At 37.0% G+C, this 20,651-nt stretch overlaps 1 protein-coding gene across 1 annotated transcript in view; it reads left to right on the forward strand.

Moving 5' to 3' along the window:
- Positions 1-19,991, forward strand: part of trit1 (tRNA isopentenyltransferase 1) — a 173,310-nt gene extending 153,319 nt beyond the window's left edge. The window contains 6 exon segments of the mRNA XM_051936335.1: positions 5,819-5,832; positions 5,835-5,930; positions 6,354-6,431; positions 18,220-18,329; positions 18,456-18,573; positions 19,050-19,991. Coding sequence (XP_051792295.1) covers positions 5,819-5,832; positions 5,835-5,930; positions 6,354-6,431; positions 18,220-18,329; positions 18,456-18,573; positions 19,050-19,219 — 586 coding nt within the window. The 3' untranslated portion in view covers positions 19,220-19,991.
- The last annotated feature ends 660 nt before the right edge of the window (positions 19,992-20,651 follow it).

Raw genomic sequence — 20,651 nt, forward strand, 5'->3', positions numbered from 1 at the left:
GGTACTCTGGGACCTTTGAAAGGGAGGGACTTTAAAATATTTTTGTATATTACAGAAATGCTGAGTCCTCAAGACTGATCAATATTTTTCCGGAATAGAAATAGGTGGGAGGTGAGGAAAATTGGGCAGGTTTTTTTTTTTTTTTTTTTTTAGAATAGTTTTTAATTTAGAGGTAGTGAAATAAATGTGTTGCTGGAAAGTAAAATTTGGAGTATAATTGTTTGTAGGATACCACAGATAAAAGCTTCTCTATCTTGAAGTACTTTCTACATTGCTTCCGTATTCTGAGTGAATGCAGCACAATTGGGTTGTTAGTATATTGGCGATAACTTGTATTTACTGGAGTACAAAGCAAGGAATATAAAGAAGTGCTGCAGGATTTTATTTCTATTGCGGACCAAGCCTGTGTGTGTTCATCTATTTGTGGCAATGTCGAGGTTTTTATAGCTTGTATATTTGCTGCCCAGTAATAAAATTGAAAGTTAAGTAGAGTCATGCCACCTTCTGTCTTAGGTCTTTGTTGGGTCACCCTTTGGATACGTGGATGTTTTGAATTCCAAACAAATGAGGTTATGATTGAATCCAACTTCTTAAAAAAATATTTATTGATGTATATTGGAATGCTTTGAAATAGAAAAAGAAGCTTAGGAAGAATGATCATCTTAACAGTGTCGATTCTTCCAGCTAAAGTGAGATGAAGGGTAGACCATCTCTGCCAGTCTTGCTTATGTTTTTCCATGCAGACAGCAACATTTTGTTTATAAAGAGATTTATGTTTACTTGTGATGTTTACTCCTTGGTATTTAAACTGATCTGCGATGATAAAAGGAAAGGTGTCCAATCTAATATTGTGTGCTTGAGAGTTCACTGGGTGAAGGCTTTCACATTTTCATAAGCTGCTGTGATGAGCTGATCAGGGCCCTGGAGCTTCAAGTTAAGTATGTTCATACCCTGTATATTGTCCACTGAGAAAGCAACTCAGGAACATCCATTCTGCCATAAAAATTTTCACCTCTGTTCTAAACACAAAAAATCTCTTCAGGATATTTCCCCCTGCTGAGCCAGCACACCTCAGTAAAGTAAAGTACATCACCATAAGTTGACTCAATTTCTTCTAAAAAGGCTCTAAACTGGCGATCCTGTAAACTCCTTGACCGTATGTAATAAATTTCAGAATAACAGACATGATGTACAATTTTAAGCATTTGCTGCACAGTGCTCGTTGAATGAATAATGCAGTGTAAAACTACTGCTGGGTCAGCTTTTTCCTCTTCTCATTGTTTTTGAACCAATGCTACCAGTCCATTTTGTTTGCCTGTCATGGACAAGACTCCATCTGTGGTGATGCCTACCAGTTTGTTCTATAGCAAACCAGCACGCTCAATTGTGTCACACACAAGCTGATATATATCATTTCCTGTGGTACGGCCATACATCAGACATAAACTTAACAATTCTTCAGTCACATCAAAGTAGGAGTTAACACCCCTAATGAAAATCACTAGTTGAGCAGTTTCTGTTTCATCTGTGCTTTCGTCATGCGCCACGGAGTATGCAGTAAAAACTTTAGCTTTCTGGCATAACTGAGCATAAATGTCATTTGATAACTCACCTATTCGCTCTGCCATGGTGTTTGCTGAAAATGAGATATTTTTGAACAAGTCTGTCTTTTCTGGACACAATATTTCAACAACTTTTAACATACAGTCCTTAAGAAACTGCCCTTCGGTGAATGGCTTTCCTGCCTTAGCAATTAACTCACTTACCACATAACTTGTTTCCACCGCACTATCAGCATCCTGCTTTGTGTTACGAAAAAGATTTTGCTGTAATTTCAGGCCTTTGTGTAGCTGCATAGTTTTTTCCCTCTTTTTCCCCCTGATACTCATCATACTGTTCTCCATGTTTAGTCGAGTAATGACATTCTATTCCTTCAAAGCAGCAACTTTTTCTTTGCATTTTCAGTTGGTATTTCCATTGAATTCCACAAAAAAAATACTTTAATGTCCATCTTTCTTGAAATTGTCTGTGTTCAGTATCCACCTTCTTTTTTGGTTTGGAAAGAGACATCTTTTTAATTGACAACCAAGCAAATGAATTAAAAAAAAAAAATTCTTTTTATCAAAAACTGTACATTTGCACCAAATGACAGAACTTCTCATAAGGGGTTCTTTAAAGTTTTAGACCTGTCATTGTGTATTCAAATCAAACATTTTTACTTCTTACTGTACATGCAATAACCTACATTTACTCGCATTAAATTAAATTAGATTAGATAATCTTTATTAATTCCAAGGGGGGATTTAGATTTAGCAGCAGAAATAAAGATACAGACTCATAGGAGAAATAATGCAATCATTTAATCAGTAAATAAGTTGTATTGCACCAGTCTGCCCAGGCCTGTATTCTGTTCAAGTCCCTCTGTAAAGGTTCGACAAATTCTAGATTATCTGCCATTCTACCAAATTTGGTATCATCTGCATTCTTAACCATCTTGTCATTTGTATTCCTTTTCAGATTATTCATGTATTCTTAAAAAGTAGCTTCGGTATTTGCACTGACCTCTGAGGGACACTACTTTTAACATCCTCTAATTCTGAGAATGTTCCTTGACCCATTAATGCTTTGCTTCAATTTTTTTAGGAAGTTTTGTACCCATCTGCACACTGTGTCCTGAACTCCCATTTCTTTTAGTTTGATGCCCAACCTCACATGTGGTACCTTGTTAGATGCCTTCTGATTTCAGTCTTATTTACTGTAAGATAAGCAGAATGACAGAGAAAATTAAGTTATATCATATGTGCCACCATAATGGTATCCCTTTGTTGCATCCTCATGTAATTACAACATATTAATAAAACACAGTACTTGTTCTTTTACAATGTACAACTCACTGAGCACCTTCTTAACAGTCCCTGTTTCTGCTGAGAGATTATCCACTTCAGAAAAACTTGTCAGCAGAACAGATCCCCAGTCATTGAAATGCTGGCACAGTCGTGTGTGTAGCAGTCCATTGTTGTGCAAAGTCTACCACATCATCTCATTTCTTCTACTAGTTGAAGTCCTGTCAGATAAGTTAAATGATGTTTTATGACAGCAGAAGTGAAAAATGCAAGAAAGAAAATCAAAAAGTTACTTAACTTATCTAGAAATGTCCTGTAGAAGAAACAAGCATTGTAAGTGGTGCCTGGCTCAGTATGCTATTATGCATACAGTGAATAAACATGTATTTAGTATTTATATTTCACTAAAAACAACCTCACAGCTGATTGAGTATGCTCTGACTTTACTTTTAAATTTTTGTTAATCAGATGTATTTTAGTTCTGCAAAATGTTGCTGTTTACCCTGAATATACTGGCAAGTACTTTTGCACTGAAGTTTGTTTTTGTCATTTTTCCATTATTGGAAGTTGTATGATTTTGTCTAGAATTTGTGGGTTTTTTTGGTATTATAATTGTATGGGTAGGAATATGGTCAAAGAGACATTTTAAGGGAAAGGAAGGATACTTAACTGTGCATACTATTATAAATGTCTATATTTAATTGATATCCACTTGATTTATCACCATTAGATTTCAATCAAGATTTACTTTGTATAGCTGTGTTGTCTAGTATTGCACAAGTATTTGAATGTTTTACTGCAATTTTAAAGTGGGGAAAAATGAGCCAAGTGAAAAGTTAATATGTTCAGTGATTCCAGTTATAAAATTAGACTTGGCTGTGGGTTACGACTGCTTGAATTAATTTAAAGCATGTGGCTTCAGATACAACAGAGAAACATTACAGGCAGTTTGTGACACTGGTGTAATGGTAAGAAATTAAGTTTTGATCTTCAAATTGCAGTAAATATCTCCAGAAACAAGCAAATGAAGCAATGTTTGATTAAAGGAAAAATAAAGGATAAAGGGCAGGAATCAAACACTAATTAACTGGTTTGAAGCAAATTTGCTAATTGTCATACCATGATTATAATATGATTGGTACTCTGTTTTGAGAGATCAAAGTGTTAATATTCAATGATACAAATCTAGTATATGGGCACTGAGATTACATATAGCCTATAATCTAACTTGGAATATCCTGATTAATTCTTCTATTTACATTAAAATCTGTGCAGCAGTTTTTCTTGATGCCATAACAAGCAAAAAAAGCATACATACTGTACATGCAAACAGACACATACTCATTGTTTTTGTATGGACTAGGGGGCTCTGCCCCCAGCTCGCTTCGCTTGCCCACCCCCGGATTTGGTTTTACCAGATATACAATTTAAAGAGATTGTTATTTTCATGGGAATTGTTGCATATGCATTATTTTCACTTTTACTTTAAAACTTTTGTTAAAACAATACTTGTCCTTTATTTCCGGCCCCGGGCATGGTTACATCTCTTTCTCACAGGACGTTTAACACTGCTCGCGTTGTGAAGGTGGTGCGGCTGAACGTACGCTAAGTGGATGCCATCGGATCATCTGCTTTTTTTCTGCTGCTGGCGAGCTGCCTGTTCTGCTTGTCTCGCTGCCTGATCACTTCAAAGCCTGTACAGCAGCTGTCCTTTTGCCACTTGGCATCTCTGCTGCTTGCGTTGTGAGGGGGGGGGGTTAGGGTGGCTGTACGCATGCTAAGGAGAAGCAGTTGGACCATCTGCTGTCTTTCTGCAGCTGCTGTCGCGCTACCCGTCGATTGTTTTAAAGTCTGTACAGCAGCTGTCCTTTTGCAACTTCGTGTCTAAGGAGAAGCGGTCAGATCATCTGCTGGCTTTCTTGTTGCTGGTGTGCTGCATGTTTTGCTTGTTGCTTGTCGTTGTTTTAAGAGCTGGGTGCAACTTAAAGTGTCTCTCGCGGGACTTCAAATTGTCTCCATGAAGATCACCCAAAGTTTTTTTTTATGATAGATATCACTGTGGGTGATCTGTAAAGTGTAATAATTCAAATTCCTCTTAGGTGTCGTTTCTGTGAAATGGTCTTTTGAATACTCATTTGACCTACAAGGTCACTTTGGGCTGAGTGACGGTATAAACTAGACTTGTAGCCAAGATGCTGAGTTTTGCTTATTTCTAGCCCCCAGAGACACTCTGGACTTGCAACTGCAGCACTTTTATCAAAGCCTGTGCAACAGATCGATTGTCTGCAAGTGAATTTGAGCTGTCTTGAAAAGCATTTACACTTGTCTTTTTTTTAAGGGAGGAAGAAAATTCAAAATAGTATGCAACAATGCTTATGTTAGAGTTTTTTTGTAAAGACTTACCTAATTACCACAAAACACATTTTAAATATTGTGCTTCTAACTATAGTAATACCATGGGATTTTATAATCTTAAAATTAATTTACTCTTCATAGCAAACGATTCAAAGCAGAAATCCACTCAGGGACAAACATTTTAGAACAAATTACCGAGATTGTCAGAATGAAAGGTCTGGCAAAATGCACTAAACAAATGTCACAGATTGATGTATCTGATTTTATTAGGATTAAATTATTGAAGCAAGCAGGTTAATTATTTGCATGAATATTCTGTACTTTGTGAAATGTTCTGTGAAACAATGCCTTAATTTATTATTTACACAGAATGTGTATAAAAAGCAGGTAAAGCTAAGCACACATACACTTCATAATACCATACGTTTCAAACTGTTGTACTGTATCATTGTTTGCACAGTATTTAGTTACAGAACAGCATTTTGCTAATCTTCACACTTAATTATGTAAATGTACAGTGATGTGCATTTTACTTTTAGTGGTTTACCCTCATTGTCAATAGCCTACTTGATTTGCTTTTTTTAAAAGAATGCTGATTTTACTTTCCTTATTTCATCCAGCCAGGATTATCAGCATGCATTTTCCAGTCTATTGGATTCAAGGAATTTCATGATTATTTGACTGTAAGCGTAGATGCAACCGAAGACCTGAAGACGAGACTGTTTCAGAAAGGTGTGTAATTAAGGTGCAATAAAACTAATAATGTATCTTACAAAAAGTAAAAAAAAAAAAAAAAAAAAAAAGTGAAATTTACATTTCAATAAATATTTCTAATACTGTTTAAGCAAATGACTGACTAATACAGTCCTTTTGTATTTGCAGCACTATTCTTTGACATTATTATTCATTAAAATAAACAGTGTGATTAAGGTAATAGTAATAAAAAAAAAAAAGATTTTGGTATAAATGGCACTTTAAATTATGTGGACTAGGAGAAAGGTGATGACCAATGAAGTGAAAAGGCATTCCAGTGGTCCTAACCCTGACATTTTCAGCAGTTTAGTAATCTCCAACAATTTACTAACACAGACTTAATTTAATGTCCAGCAAAATGCATTGTGAAAAGGTGACATATTGAAGTTTCTTTTTCTACAGGTGTTGAATTACTGAAACAGGCAACTAAACGGTACGCTAGAAAACAAAACAAATGGGTTCAAAATCGCTTTCTCAATAGTAAGTTACAGCTTTTTAGCTATTTTCCCATGTAAATTCTGCATAAGTACAGTCATATGAAATAGTATGGGAACCCCTCTCAGCCTGCATAATAATTTACTTTACAACAAAAAAGATAACAGTGGTATGTCTTTTATTTCCTAGGAACATCTGAGTCCTGGGATGTTTTCCGAACAAAGATTTTTAGTGAAGCAATATTTAGTTGGATGAAATTAAATCAAATGTGAAAAACTGGCTGTGCAAAATTTGGGTACCCTTGTAATTTTGCTGATTTGAATGCATGTAACTGTTCAATACTGATTACTTGCAACACCAGATTGGTTGGATTAGCATGTTAAGCCTTGAACTTCATAAACAGGTGTGTCTAATCATGAGAAAAGGTATTTAAGGTGGTCAATTGCAAGTTGTGCTTCACTTGTGACTCTCCTCTGAAGAGTGACAGCAATGGATCCTCAAAGCAACTCTCAAATGATCTGAAAACAAATATTGTTCAGTATCATGGTTTATGGGAAGGCTACAAAAAGCTATCTCAGAGGTTTAAACTGTCAGTTTCAACTGTAAGTAATGTAATCGGGAAATGGAAGGCAACAGGCACAGTTGCTGTTAAACCCAGGTCTGGCAGGCAAGAAAAAAAAACAGGACAGGCATATGCGCAGGATTGTGATAATGGTTACAGACAACCCACAGATCACCTACAAAGACCTGCAAGAACATCTTGCTGCAGATGGTGCATCTGTACATCGTTCTACAATTCAGCGCAATTTGCACAAACAACATCTATATGGCAGGGTGATGAGAAAGAAACCCTTTCTTCACTCACGCCACAAACAGGGTCGCTTGTTGTATGCAAATGCTCATTTAGACAAGCCAGATTCATTTTGGAACAAAGTGCTTTGGAGTGATGAGACAAAAATTGAGTTATTTGGTCATAACAAAAAGCGCTTTGCATGGTGGAAGAAGAACACCGCATTCCAAGAAAAACACCTGCTACCTACAGTCAAGTTTGGTGGAGGTTCCATCATGCTGTGTGGCTAGTTCAGGTACTGGGGCCCTTGTTAAAGTCGAGGGTCGGATGAATTCAACCCAATATCAACAAATTCTTCAGGATAATGTTCAAGCATCAGTCACAGAGTTGAAATTACGCAGGGGTTGGATATTCCAACAAGACAATGACCCAAAACACACAGTTCAAAATCTACAAAGGCATTCGTGCAGAGGGAGAAGTACAATGTCCTGGAATGGCCATCACAGTCCCCTGACTTGAATATCATCGAAAATCTATGGGATGATTTGAAGCAGGCTGTCCATGCTCGGCAGTCATCAAATTTAACTGAACTGGATAAATTTTGTTTGGAAGAATGGTCAAAAATACCTCTGTCCAGAATCCAGACACTCATCAAAGGCTATAGGAGGCGTCTAGAGGCTGTTATATTTGCAAAAGGAGGCTCAACTAAGTATTGATGTAATATGTTCTCTGTTGGGGTGCCCCACATTTATGCACCTGTCTAATTTTGTTATGATGCAAATTTAATATTTTCTGTTAATCCAATAAACTTAATGTCACTTTTGAAATACTACTGTTTCCATAAAAGCATGTCATATATTAAAAGGAAGTTGCTACTTTGAAAGCTCAGGCAATGATAAACAAAAATCCAAAGAATTAAGAGGGGTTCCCAAACCTTTTCATATGACTGTAAATGCATGCAATACAGTGCCTTAATTTATTATGTATTGAGAAATGTCTATGCAAGGCTGGTAAAGTTGAACATATAAGCACTTCAAGATACCATACTTTAAAACATTAATATTTTGTTTAGTAATACATTTCCCCTCCTAATACATTTTTATATAGATGTTTCCTTTTGGTCAGCTTGGTGATGCAATGGTTAATATTGTGTTTTCACAGATCACGTGTGAAGTTTGTGTGTTGCTTTTGTCTCTCTGTGTTTCCCAGTTTGCCTCCACTTTTCTAAATATTGTCAGGTTAGCTGGCAATTTTGAATTGATCTATGTGAGTATGGCTGTATAGAAGAGTGACAGCCACATAGGCTGGCTCTTATCCAGGACTAATTTTTGCCTTACCAAAAAAGTGAGATTTCTTGTTAAAAGATGAAAAACATTTTAGACATCAGAAAGGGTGGGTCATATGATAGCACCTGACACACATGCAGTACTTCCCATAAGTCAGCACTGAAAAAGCTAGAATGAAAATGTATTTAGGTATTCAGTTTATTCTAGATGTGAAATACAAGAAAAAAAGCAGCAACAACAAGAAAAAATAAATAAATATTGCAATAAACCTGTGTAGGGCAACTGCAACAGAAAGCAGGAGATGATGGGTGAATTGCAGGACAAAAATCACAATGTAGTGTACAAAAGCTTCCTCTGTGTCTGTTGGTGAATGAAGCTGTTCCAAGGAGTGGCATGAAAAATAAGCTTGAAAGTAAAGTCTTGGATGAGTACATTGTTTTACATATGGTATCGAGTTATAAAGTGTTTACTTGTTGCTTCAGAGTGATATAAAGTGTTTATGTGTATATTTCTTTTCTAAAAAATGTATAACTGCACCTGCAATACTTGTTTTGAGAGATATTCTTTTGGGTCAAAAGAGTAAATGTTTCCAAAAAAGGATACAGTGTTACCAAACAGAGGGACACCTGGTGCCAAACAGTATAATTTTGCAGTGCTATAAGGTATGACATCTAAACTTGTCACAATGATACCTAACAGATTGGAGCACAAAAGAAACTTGATTCCAGGGTTGTGCATCATGAAACGTCTTGGTTATGTACTGTAAAATAACATTTTCAGGAGAGAAATCCCTAAAGCACCTTTATTTTCTTTAGTTGATATTAGTGTACACAAAGGTTTATAGTCATATAAATGCTTTAAAACATTTGTTGTACTCTCTACTTTTCATCCATTTACAGCTCCTTTATTTCAATAAAGTGACCCTACCTATTTAAACTAGAGATATTCTGTGATTGTGAAGCTGGAGCCTGGTAACACCACTAATCCTGCGTCATTGTTGTCGCTCTTTGGATAGCTTACTTTAGTTGCATATGAAACAGAGGAGAAAAATAAATGTCTGACAGAAAAAAAGCCGCCAAATTTACAGTTGAGGAAAAAAAAATAATTCTCATGAAAACTGCAAGAATTTAAAATGCTAATAAAGAAACCAGAAGTGCTCAACCAACAGCTCTTTATAACAGTGGTGTGCTCAAGAGCATCTCTAAACACATAATGGCTTGGACTTCGAAATGCATAGACTATAGCAGCAGAAGGCCATACCAAGTAGCACTTTTGTCAGCTGAGATCACAAATGTCAGGCTACAGTGAACACATTATCGCCAAAAATTCAACAAATTGAAGATTTGGAAAATATTGTATGGCCTGAGAATTCTGTTATTTCTGATACAATTTGCAAGTGATAATTTCAGAATTTGGCATAAATACTATGGAATCATCCTGCATTTTGTTAGCTGTACAGGTAGTTGGTGATAGTATTACAGTAGAGAGAAGGTTTTGTTGACACTAATCCCTATAAATACCATTTGAGCATCACTTGAATGCTACAGCATACAGGCTTTATTGATGACTATATGCATCCCATTATGGCTGCAGTGTATGACTTAAGTTGATACGAGAAGGATAATGTATCATGTCACAAGCACCCATTATTTTGACATAATTCCACAATTGTGAAAATGAGTTTAGCTTTCTAAATTGACATGCATAGTCTCTAGCCCTCAATCCAATAGATTTGTTTTGGGATGGGGAGGAACAGGAGTTTGGCAGAATTAATGTTTGGCTACAAAATGTGTAAGAAACATGCAATAGTATTGAGGTAGCATTGACCAAATCTATAAGTATTGTTTCTGACATTTCATTGCTTCAGTGCCTTAAATAATCCTGGGACTACTGTACAGGCAATACAGTAAAGGGTCCTATTTGGTAATAAGTAGACTATAGATAAAACAGAACTGGTGATATTGTAGCTGTTTAATGTTTTCTGGGTGACAGTAGGGATTTAGTGGAAAGTGGAAATTCCCAAAGGTGTCTAAATATTATGGAAATTAGATCTCTTTGAAAGAAGAGAGATAGAGATCAAGAGATTCAGTAGTGGATTTCTAAAATGAAATTAGTAATTTAAAACATTAGGTGTTTTGACTGACAAATGGCAAAGTCTTGCCTGTTGTGGCTTTATTAGTAGAATCAAAAGGCACAACTAAGTGAGGAGTCAGAATCACAACCTTTTGCACCAAGATTCTGTAAATAGCACTGAAATGTTTGAAACAAATTCTGCTATCCTTATGATTACAGGATAAACGGGAAAGATCTGTAATTATCACAGTACACCCCCAAAATTCATGGGGGTTACATTCCTAGAGCGCCCGCGAATTGTGAAAAACCGCAAATTTTGGATGTGGTTAAAAAAATGCCTATTTTTATAGTTTAAACCCTAAATATGCCCCAAAACACTTTAATTTAATTTCAAACTCAGCTTAATACATTACCTAAAAAAAAGAATGTAAAGGTAAACCTGTATACTGTACTGCTATGTCCCGCAGTGCTAGAATGTAAAATACCGATGTTACCGCTATATGTACAGTACTGTAGTTCATGCAAGCACATTTTCATTGCAAGAAGCCTTAGAAGGTGCAGGGCGTTTTGACGGCATCTTGGGGCTTTAACCCTTAAACTGCCACATACTTAGGGGTTAATGTATCCCTGACGCCAAATACTTTTTTTGCTGCACTTTAAGTAAACGTCACAATTCACAAAGAAAAAGTGAAATTTTAATTTTTTTTCCCTTGCAAAGAGCATCACAATTACTGCAACACTGATCATTTTACACACTGCTAATGAACTGTAAAAACTATTTTAAAAAAACTACTGGAACAATATGTACAAGATGCAACTGACGCCATGGATGAAATTAAGTAAATCACCGAGCCAACTGCGCTTGAACTGGCAGCACGCAAGCACACAGAGGTAAACACCGACGCTGTCTCAATCCCAGAGACAGTGAGGCTGCAGTGTGTCACGCTTGGGTCACAGAATTGCACAGAAACACTGGAGATTGTAGAGACAGGAATTTTATTCAAACACTTCAAACAAACTTGTCTCTTTCAGAAGTAAAACGAGCTCAGTATGCAGTTAGTTATCGATTAAAGAATAGACAAACATCATAGGGGAGCACAACCCCCAACAGGAGCAAAGGATGTCTGGGAGAGGAGAGAGAAACAAAGCAATCAGCCAAAAAGGGACAGGTGCTGTTCAGGCTTTTAAGTAAGCGTAGCGCGAGAAGCATATCACACGACAGAGCAGCCATAAGTAAGCCCAGCAAGTAAGGGAGCAATGTGAAAGTAGTCCTATCAAACGTTTTTCAGGAGGGTTTTTTTGAGGAGTGTCCGTGTCTTCTAGGGGTGCGTTCAGCCCCCCTGCTTACAAGGGGCTGGCAGTGGTCATCAGCTGGCTGCTCAACAAATGTACGGCACTGACTGATCAGCTCCTACGTGCTCGCAAATGGCACTGGGAAATGACTATAGCTGGTTGTGGCGGTTTAAGGGTTAAGAGGAACAAAACGGAAAACACAAGAACACTCAGCTGGAGATGCATCACAGGCAATCAGCAGCAAGGAGAAATAAATAACGCTGTAGCGGTCCGGTGCTGCTAACATTCACACCGTCGAGAAGATGGCGATTTATTTATTTTTATGGTGGAGATTCCAGGGACGCACCCAGCCTTGACCCGACCCACACACACTCACAAACAGAGACAAAAACAAAGCAATCCGGTAATCAAAGAGCAAATAAAGAATGTAATGAAAACAAATGAAATAAATGAAAACGATACCATCCCTGTTCCCCTTATAGCAATTACACATTAAATTCAACAAAGCACCAACAAAAAACACAAAATCATGAAAAACGGCAACGGGTGAAATGCAATGATGAAAATACATAGTCCAGAGATCCACACGTTGAATGAGAATGTAAAGATAGTCCTGCCGCTAGCTCCTGAAATGGTGAAGATGGGTTCAGGGGTGTTTCTTTCTTTGCAGGATGGCCATGAATCCACTTACAGTCCTCATGTACACAGGCAGACGATGCAGACGCAAAACACAAAACGATCCAGGACAAAACGAAGAAGTACAGGTAACCCAACAGAAGGCAGGCAGAGAGACAGGAACTTGAAACACAAATTACAAAAACTTTTTTTTTTGCTTTCGGTCACCGGCCCCCTTTGTAAAAGCCGCGCTGACATCCTTTGACTCCAATAGCATCAGCACCCTCAGCAGAAGACCAATCAGAGCCACTGCAGGGACTGCTGGGAGTCGCAGCTTCAAATTCTATTGGGTACTTTCACCATGCCAAGCCGCGTTTCCTCTACAGTTGCTTCCTGTTTTCTCTACAGTATAGTATTGCCACAAAAAAAGCCATAAAAATTGTGAAGGATATTTGCGGTTTCTGCTAACAATTATTACATAGGTTCTGAGGAAAAATCTGCGAATGACTGAGGCCACGAACTCTGAACTGCGACTTTGCGGGGGTCTACTGTACAATGAATTGTGCTCATTTAGCAAACATTGATTAGTGAACATTCTCAGAGGTAGTGTATTTGAAGATTCAGTATAGTAGATTTTTGTCAAGGTAGAAACAACAACATTTATTTGTATAGCATGCTTTCATACAAATGATATAGCTCAGAGTGCTTTACAAGATGACGAAAGAAAAAATATAAAAATTACGCAAAACTAATTAACAAAGAATAAAGTAAGGTCCAATGGCCAGGAGGACAGAGAACAAAAAAAAGCTCCAGAGGACTGGAGAAAAAAAACAAAAACAAAATCTGCAGGGGTCCCAAGGCTATGAGACCACCCAGACCCCACTAGGTCATTCTAACTAACATAAATGATCTAAATCAGTCCTCATATTTTTCAGGCTTCACATGGAAAAATTAGATGATGATGGTCATGTGGACGTCTGTCCTTCAGTCCATCAATGTAGGGACAGCACAGTGCTTTGATCAGGTGGTGGTGGAGCAGATCGCCACCACAGAAAACCAGAAAGAGAACAGCAGAGAAAGTAGGGGTTAGTACGGATTTTGGAGCCATGAAAAAAAATGATAATTAAATATACAGTGGAACCTCGGTTCACGAACGTCTCGGTACACGTACAACTCGGTTTACGACCAAAAAGTTAGCCAAACTTTTGCCTCGGTTCACGACCACACACTCGGTGTACGAACAAGCCAGGTTCCCTTTCGGTTTGTACATGTTCAGTCTCTCCCTGTGCATTTCCCTAGAGAGACACACACAGGAGCACGCTAGAGAGAGGCGCGCACACACACAGGAGCGCGCTAGAGAGACACACACACAGGCGCTCCAGGCTCGCAAAAGAGAGACACAGGCACACACACGAGCACGCTAGAGAGACACACACACAGGCGCTCCAGGCTAGCAAAAGAGAGACACACGCACGCACACACACACAGGCGCAGGAGGGAGAGGCGCGCACACACACACACAGGCGCTCCAGGCTCCCAAAAGAGAGACGCAGGCACACACACACACAAGCGCGAGAGAGAGCAAGCGAGGGACACATAAGCTAGAGAAGGCTTGTTTTTGTTTTCAGTTCTATTTACAGTGATCGGTTCGTAGCCTGCATTGTTGCAATGTTACTTTTCTTGGTGGTTTATTAAATTACGGATTTTTCAAATGTTCATTTTTTCCCCTGTGCTTAAAACTCATTAAAAAAAAGTGTTTTTAGCGAGCGGTTCCTAGCACTTTAGCGCGAACTATTGCAGTGTTAGTTTTCTCTGTTGTTCAAGGTTTTCTCAGTGTTATTCAATGTTTTTACATTTAGTTTACCATTACGCTGTGCATTCTATGGTATAATTAACTATATTTGTGCTTAAAAACTAAAAAATATATATATTTACATACAGTTCGTATGGTCTGGAATGGATTAATTGTATTTACATACAATCCTATGGGAGAAATTGCTTCGGTTCACGACCAACTCGGTTTACGACCAGAGTTTTGGAACGAATTATGGTCGTGAACCAAGGTTCCACTGTATATTAGGGTTAAACTAAAATGAAGGTATGAGAAAGCCATGTTAAAGTAATGTGTTTTTAGCAGTCGTTTAAAGTGCTCCACCGTATGAGCCTGGTGAATTTCTATCGGTAAGCTATTCCAGATTTTAGGTACATAACTGCAGAAGGCCGCCTCACCACTTCTTTTAAGTTTAGCTCTTGGAATTATAAGCAGGCACTCATTTGAAGATCTAAGGTTACGATTTGGACTGTAATGTGAAAGGCATTCAGAGATATAGGATGGAGCGAGATTATTTAAGGCTTTGTAAACCATAAGCAGTATTTTAAAGTCAATTCTAAATGACACGAGTAACCAATGTAGCGACATCAAAACTGGACAGATGTGCTTATATTTTCTTTTCCTAGTTAAGATTCTGGTAGCTGCATTCTGCACTAGTTGCAATCAATCGATTGATGTCTTTTTTGGGTTGTCCTGAGAGGAGTGCGTTGGAGTAATCTAGTTGACTAAAAACAAAAGTGAGAACTAGTTTTTCAGCATCTTGCAAAATTATAAGGGGATGCTGTTCTTATACATGTGTAAAGCAGTAGTGAAAAATATTTTTTAAATACTAATTGGCAGCATATAATTGATAGTTCTCAAAAAAAAAAAAAAAACACAAAAAGACTATATTTTTTGGTAGCTTTTAAAATATTGTTCTTCTAAATGTATAACTTTTTTCTGTGTATGGTGGACCATCCTAATTTTTGCTTTTATTTGAGTAGTTTGTTTTCTGATGTTACACTTGCTCTGTTGACTTGCTTTACTGTCCTTTTGTAATGTGGTAACGTTTTTTTAACTTTCATTGCTGGATATACACATATATGTGTATAATAATAAGTGAAACATTATGCCACATGTTGCCATACTAAAGGATATAAGCTAAAAATATTTATTCTTTAAAGGCAATTATAACTTTGGTACTTGGAGAGTTTACAATGTAGCACGTGAAACTTGAGCAGGCCTGTGATACCCTATTCTGGAAAGCAGCCAGCATAACAGTTGAAGTCTGCAGTCTGTCTTTGGAAAGGAAGCTGGGCATGAAATAGGTGGTGAAAGTGGGTGGGGACTCCTAGACAGGTGTTCAGCTTACTGTGAGCCAGGTGTGTAGCCCTACTATCAGGGAATCTTACCTTCTTACTTCCAATGCAAGACAGGTGCTATGCAGGTGAGGATAATGTGGGCCTGTGCTAGGAATAATTTGTTTAGCTTTGGCTGATAATGGATTTAAAACACTGTTGAACTCTGTGTTTTTGTGTAGAGTGCAATGGATACTGCTGTCTTAGTTAAACGAGTAGAAGCATTGTTATAACAAAAAAGTGCTTTAAGTAGAGTTTTCGTTTCTGTTCCTCAACAATGAGGATTACTGATGAAGAGTTTCAGTCTTCTGTTTGTACATCAGGATGAGATCCTCTTTGCCTTCACTAATTCCATTCAGCCTTCAAATTAAAAACAAGAGAGCCTTGGTGGGATTCTGTGCCTGTGTGTAGAATATGTACTGCCATACAGCATCTAAATTTTGAAATGTCACTAATGGCTTTTTTTATTTAATGTTTGATCTTTTACTTTTAGTTTTATTAATAATGTTTTTCTAAAGGATTTATATTTATGTAGTCACAATTTTGTTGAAATGGAGACTGCAGTATGTTGAATATGATTGAGTCAGTAGAATTTGCTTCAGATCAAAATGGAACTTAAGCAAGCATCTTCTGATACCTGTCAACAAAAATTTGAAAGACATGCCGTCATCATATTTATTATGGTAGTTATGTTTTCTTTAGAAAATGATGGGGCATTGCAGACGGGCCTGCCACTTCAGGAAATTACTTTTTTTGAATAATCATATATCAGAATTGGTGGAATACAGCAAATAAACTAAACACAGCAGCACACTGTCTGTTTGAGCAAGATTAAGTGCAGAACTACCTTGCGTATAAACTGGCATATAAAAACATTTTCCTGAAATTGTGATGAATAAAACAATTCACACAAAGCTGACTTTGCAGAGAAACTCTTGTATTTCTCTTTACAGTAAAAATTGTGCAATTTACAAATTAAGATAGATGATTATTTTGCCATTTTAAAGATATATTGGAGACAGAAACGAAACAAAAGTTCCACAGCACTTGGAGAGTGCATATCCTCAGAAACTACTGTCGGAATCCAGAAAGAGGAAACTACAGTTCGTAACTAGTTTGCAGCTTCCCGTGTAGTGAGAATTTCCTTAGGAGAAAACACAGTGTTGTCTGCAATGGAGCATTTTGGTGGGTCTTTTTGCAGAAAATATGCAGTGTGTCATATGTTTGAAAAACTCACTGTGCTTCCCCATGGTGATGTGAACAAAGGACATGAAAATTGATTTGACAGGTGTGCTACAGATTATGGACCTTACAGTGCTGCAGAAAACAACACAGGTAAACATGGAAGTGTGAATAAGGCTTTAGAGAGCAATATTGCTTGTTTTTTTTTCTCCAAACGAACTTTACTATTTTCAAAAAGACATTATCAGTAAATTAGCATTTCACATTTTTCTAAATGGCCTGCAAAATTAATTTTAGTGTAGTTTTATACGAATAGAAACTTGCCCATTTTACTCATCACTAAAAGCAAACATGAAATGCATGGAATCTGGAGATTTGGGGGCGATTATTACAAAATTTCTAATCATAATAAACATTTTGAGTAATCAGTCCTTATATTATCTGAATGTTCACATTTCCTGCAGGATTTTCAACACTACACAACAGGTCAGTGTGGGTTAATTAGTTGCATGAGACTTACATTGGGTGGAGGGAGAATGCTGAAGTTGCTAGCATCAGGTACTTCAACAACAATAAAACTAAGAAGTATGAGCTGAACTTTGGAAGTCAGGGCACAACAACAATGAATTTTTAATGAATTGGGACAGTAGAGAGGGTGAGAGAGAGAGTCCCTCTTTTTCTTTGGAGCTTGATTTTTGGAAAGGGTGCAAGCAAGCAACTTCCATGGGTTGACCCTGCATATACATTATAGTCTACTTGACTGATTCTGAGATGTATTTCAGCAAAATACTCCTCACAGACAAGGTAGCCAATTAGTGAAATTAATATCCAGCACTTCACAGTTATTTACTTCAATCGGGATGTGTGTCAGAGATGGGTAGAAGTCAACTCCGCATAGCTCCAAGTTTAAACAGAATTAACTGATTTAAGGGTATTAGAATGTTAGAACTTTAATTTGTTTAATTCACATATTTTAGTTGCAAAATGTATTTTCAGTTACACCTTAGTTAATTCATGTATTGGTTGAATTGATGTATGAACTGTATATGAATTTCATTTATGCCCTGAACATCTTGCTTTTGGGGAATATGTTTACATAGAATCTACAATTGTTTGCATTTTTCAAATTACATTTTATATTGAAATTAAAGTGCCATATGTCTAATGTGTGAGTTATTGCAATTGATTATACATACTTTCCTAGAGTAAAAATGGTTAAACTCCAAAAACATTAATCAAAAAAATGAATCATAGAAAATGGGGGGGAAAAAATGGAATTTGAGGAGAAAAAAAATGTTTAAGTCCCTACGTCACTTTTACAATAAGTTCAGTGATTTTGTGTATTTGTTCTACGCCGTACTAGATTTTTCTTGTGTTTGTAACTGCTTTGTATTTAATGGCCACATACCATACATTTCTTGTATAGGACCAGGCCCTGCAGTGCCTCCAGTATATGGGCTAGACGTATCTGATGTCACGCAGTGGGAGGAGTCTGTTCTGGATCCGGCAATAGAAATCCTCACCAGTGTAATGAAGGTAACCTTCTAGTCTTGTTTTTATTGCTTGTTAAGATACGGTATGTATGTAGCTGTCCTCTACGAAAAGGAAACCCTACCTCCTTAAGTTGTTTGTTCCATTCCTAAAATCTTGTGTTGTTTTAAGGGTGAGACTCCTACTGCCCAGCCTTTAAGAGTGAAAAGTGAGGTGATGCGAAACAAACGGTCTCGACATGTGTGTGACTTGTGTGACAAAGTTATCATTGGAGATCTGGAATGGAAAGGTAATTGCTTGAGTTTATTGACCTTTGTAACACAGGAACAAAGTAATCTTAGCAGCATTCAGATTAAAGTTTAAAATGTACACCGACTGCCATTAATGTATTTAAGTATTAGTATTTTAATTTACTGTTTGCAAATGTGCAGAATCAGTATGTGTCATTTACATAATTTGTGTTTATGAAAGCACAATGATTTCTGCTTCTTCCTTAAAATGTTCATGATATGCGATTCCCAGTCAAGTCAGGATGTAAATTTGATCTGTTCTGCCCTTGTTTTGCACGTGCATATTAGAATAACTGGCAGCATTAAATAGGCGTTGGGTGAGAGATTGCGAGTGTCTATGGAAACTTGGTCAGCTGTAGATGGGTGTCCCATCTACAGATATTCCTGCATTGTGGTGTGTGCTGCTGCAGTATTACAAATAGGTATGGGAAATGGATGGACTTGACTTACCTTTTTTTTCTCCTTTGCTTTATAGCTCATTTGAAGTCGAAGAAACATGTTTACCATTCCAAAAAGAAAACCAGGCTAACATTGGAAAAGGACTGCAAAAATGATTCTGTTCATTCACTTCCATCGACTGCAGCAATCCACACTGAAGAAATAACTTTGTGCTCAGAGGTTTATGTCACTGCCTCTGATACATAATTCACATGTATTTATTGTCTTAACACTTCCAAAGAAATTATACAGAGATGAACAGGACAATGCCTCATGGAACAGTTTTAATGGAATTTCTCTCTATGTTCTTGATTGGACTGCTGTAGACACAAACTTCACTGAAAGTATTTCTTGATCGGGCACCTTTTACAAAAACTTAAGTTTACTCCAGTTTTATGTTATATTTCATCCAATGAAACTGGAATTAAGCCCACTTTTCACTGGACAAATTGTGTCATTTGGGGTTAAAAAAAAAATCTTATCTCCATCTCATCTCTATTTACACCAGACTGTAAAGGGCAGTCTCCGCAAATGATCATTTATTTAATTTTCACTGTGGATTTTACAGCCCATCAAGTCTGTTGTTTACAAATTGTTTACCTGTACTCACTAACAATTAAGAGATTGCTTCAGAAATAACTGAGCATTAACAACAAAATCCTATAAATTCTAAATTGTAATATCAGGTCTGTAAGTAAATTTCACATTTTTTCTGCCCACACTTTGTAATGGTTCCTATAATAACTGAATATATTTTATGTGCAGTCTTTAAGTTAACAAAAAAAGCTTTAAATATTGCGTAGTGCCTCCACAGATACTGGAAAAATGTGTTTACAATGAATTAGGTTTCTTCTTCCTATTGCTGGGGACTTTGCACTTTTGCTGGAGCAAATATAAAAAAATGTTTCTCATAGAAACATATGGGTTAAAACATTTTATCACCTTTGCATAATTTGAATAAATGCATTAATAAACAGTATTCAAGTGTCTTAACTGCTACATGAAGAACCAACAGCTGGATTTCACTTTGATGAAACCTTGTTAAGCAAACCATAGGATGGAAAAAAAAGACTTGTATTTTGAGTCAGGCAAGTCTCACCTCAGTGGTTTTGAACCGTAGCTCACCTGTACTCTTGTGTTGGAAAGTCTGGTCTTAACAAATGTTACTTGACATCTTTTATCATCACACCCATATTGCAGCTTCAACATAGTTCAAATGGTTCCTATGGGCAGTTTCTTTCCCAGTCTTTCTGTGCTTATAGATAACACATGGCAGTGGCAAGTTGGTGAAATGTACCGCTTGAATAAGATGTAAACAAAACGTTATGTATGTCAGCTGGGTACCTTCAAATATTGTAGAAAAATGAAGAGCTATTCTGCATTGCTGACAGTTTAGTTATAGTACTTGATAATCTGTTTTTAAATAAGACAACCTGATCAGCTTGCTGTTTTGAGGCTTTTGTAGTCACATTGTCAACCTCTTTAAGGCTGTAGGGTGCAAAAATACTTGACCATTTTTTAGTTTAAAAAAGTAAAATGGATGTTGTTTTAGAGTGGGATGACTGGAGATATCTGCCTTATTTCTGCTTTTAAAAAAATCCTAAAATTCACAGATAGCAATAGCATCTAAAAAGCAGAT

Source organism: Erpetoichthys calabaricus, chromosome 14 (genome assembly GCF_900747795.2).
Source record: "Erpetoichthys calabaricus chromosome 14, fErpCal1.3, whole genome shotgun sequence".
Taxonomy (NCBI): domain Eukaryota; kingdom Metazoa; phylum Chordata; class Cladistia; order Polypteriformes; family Polypteridae; genus Erpetoichthys; species Erpetoichthys calabaricus.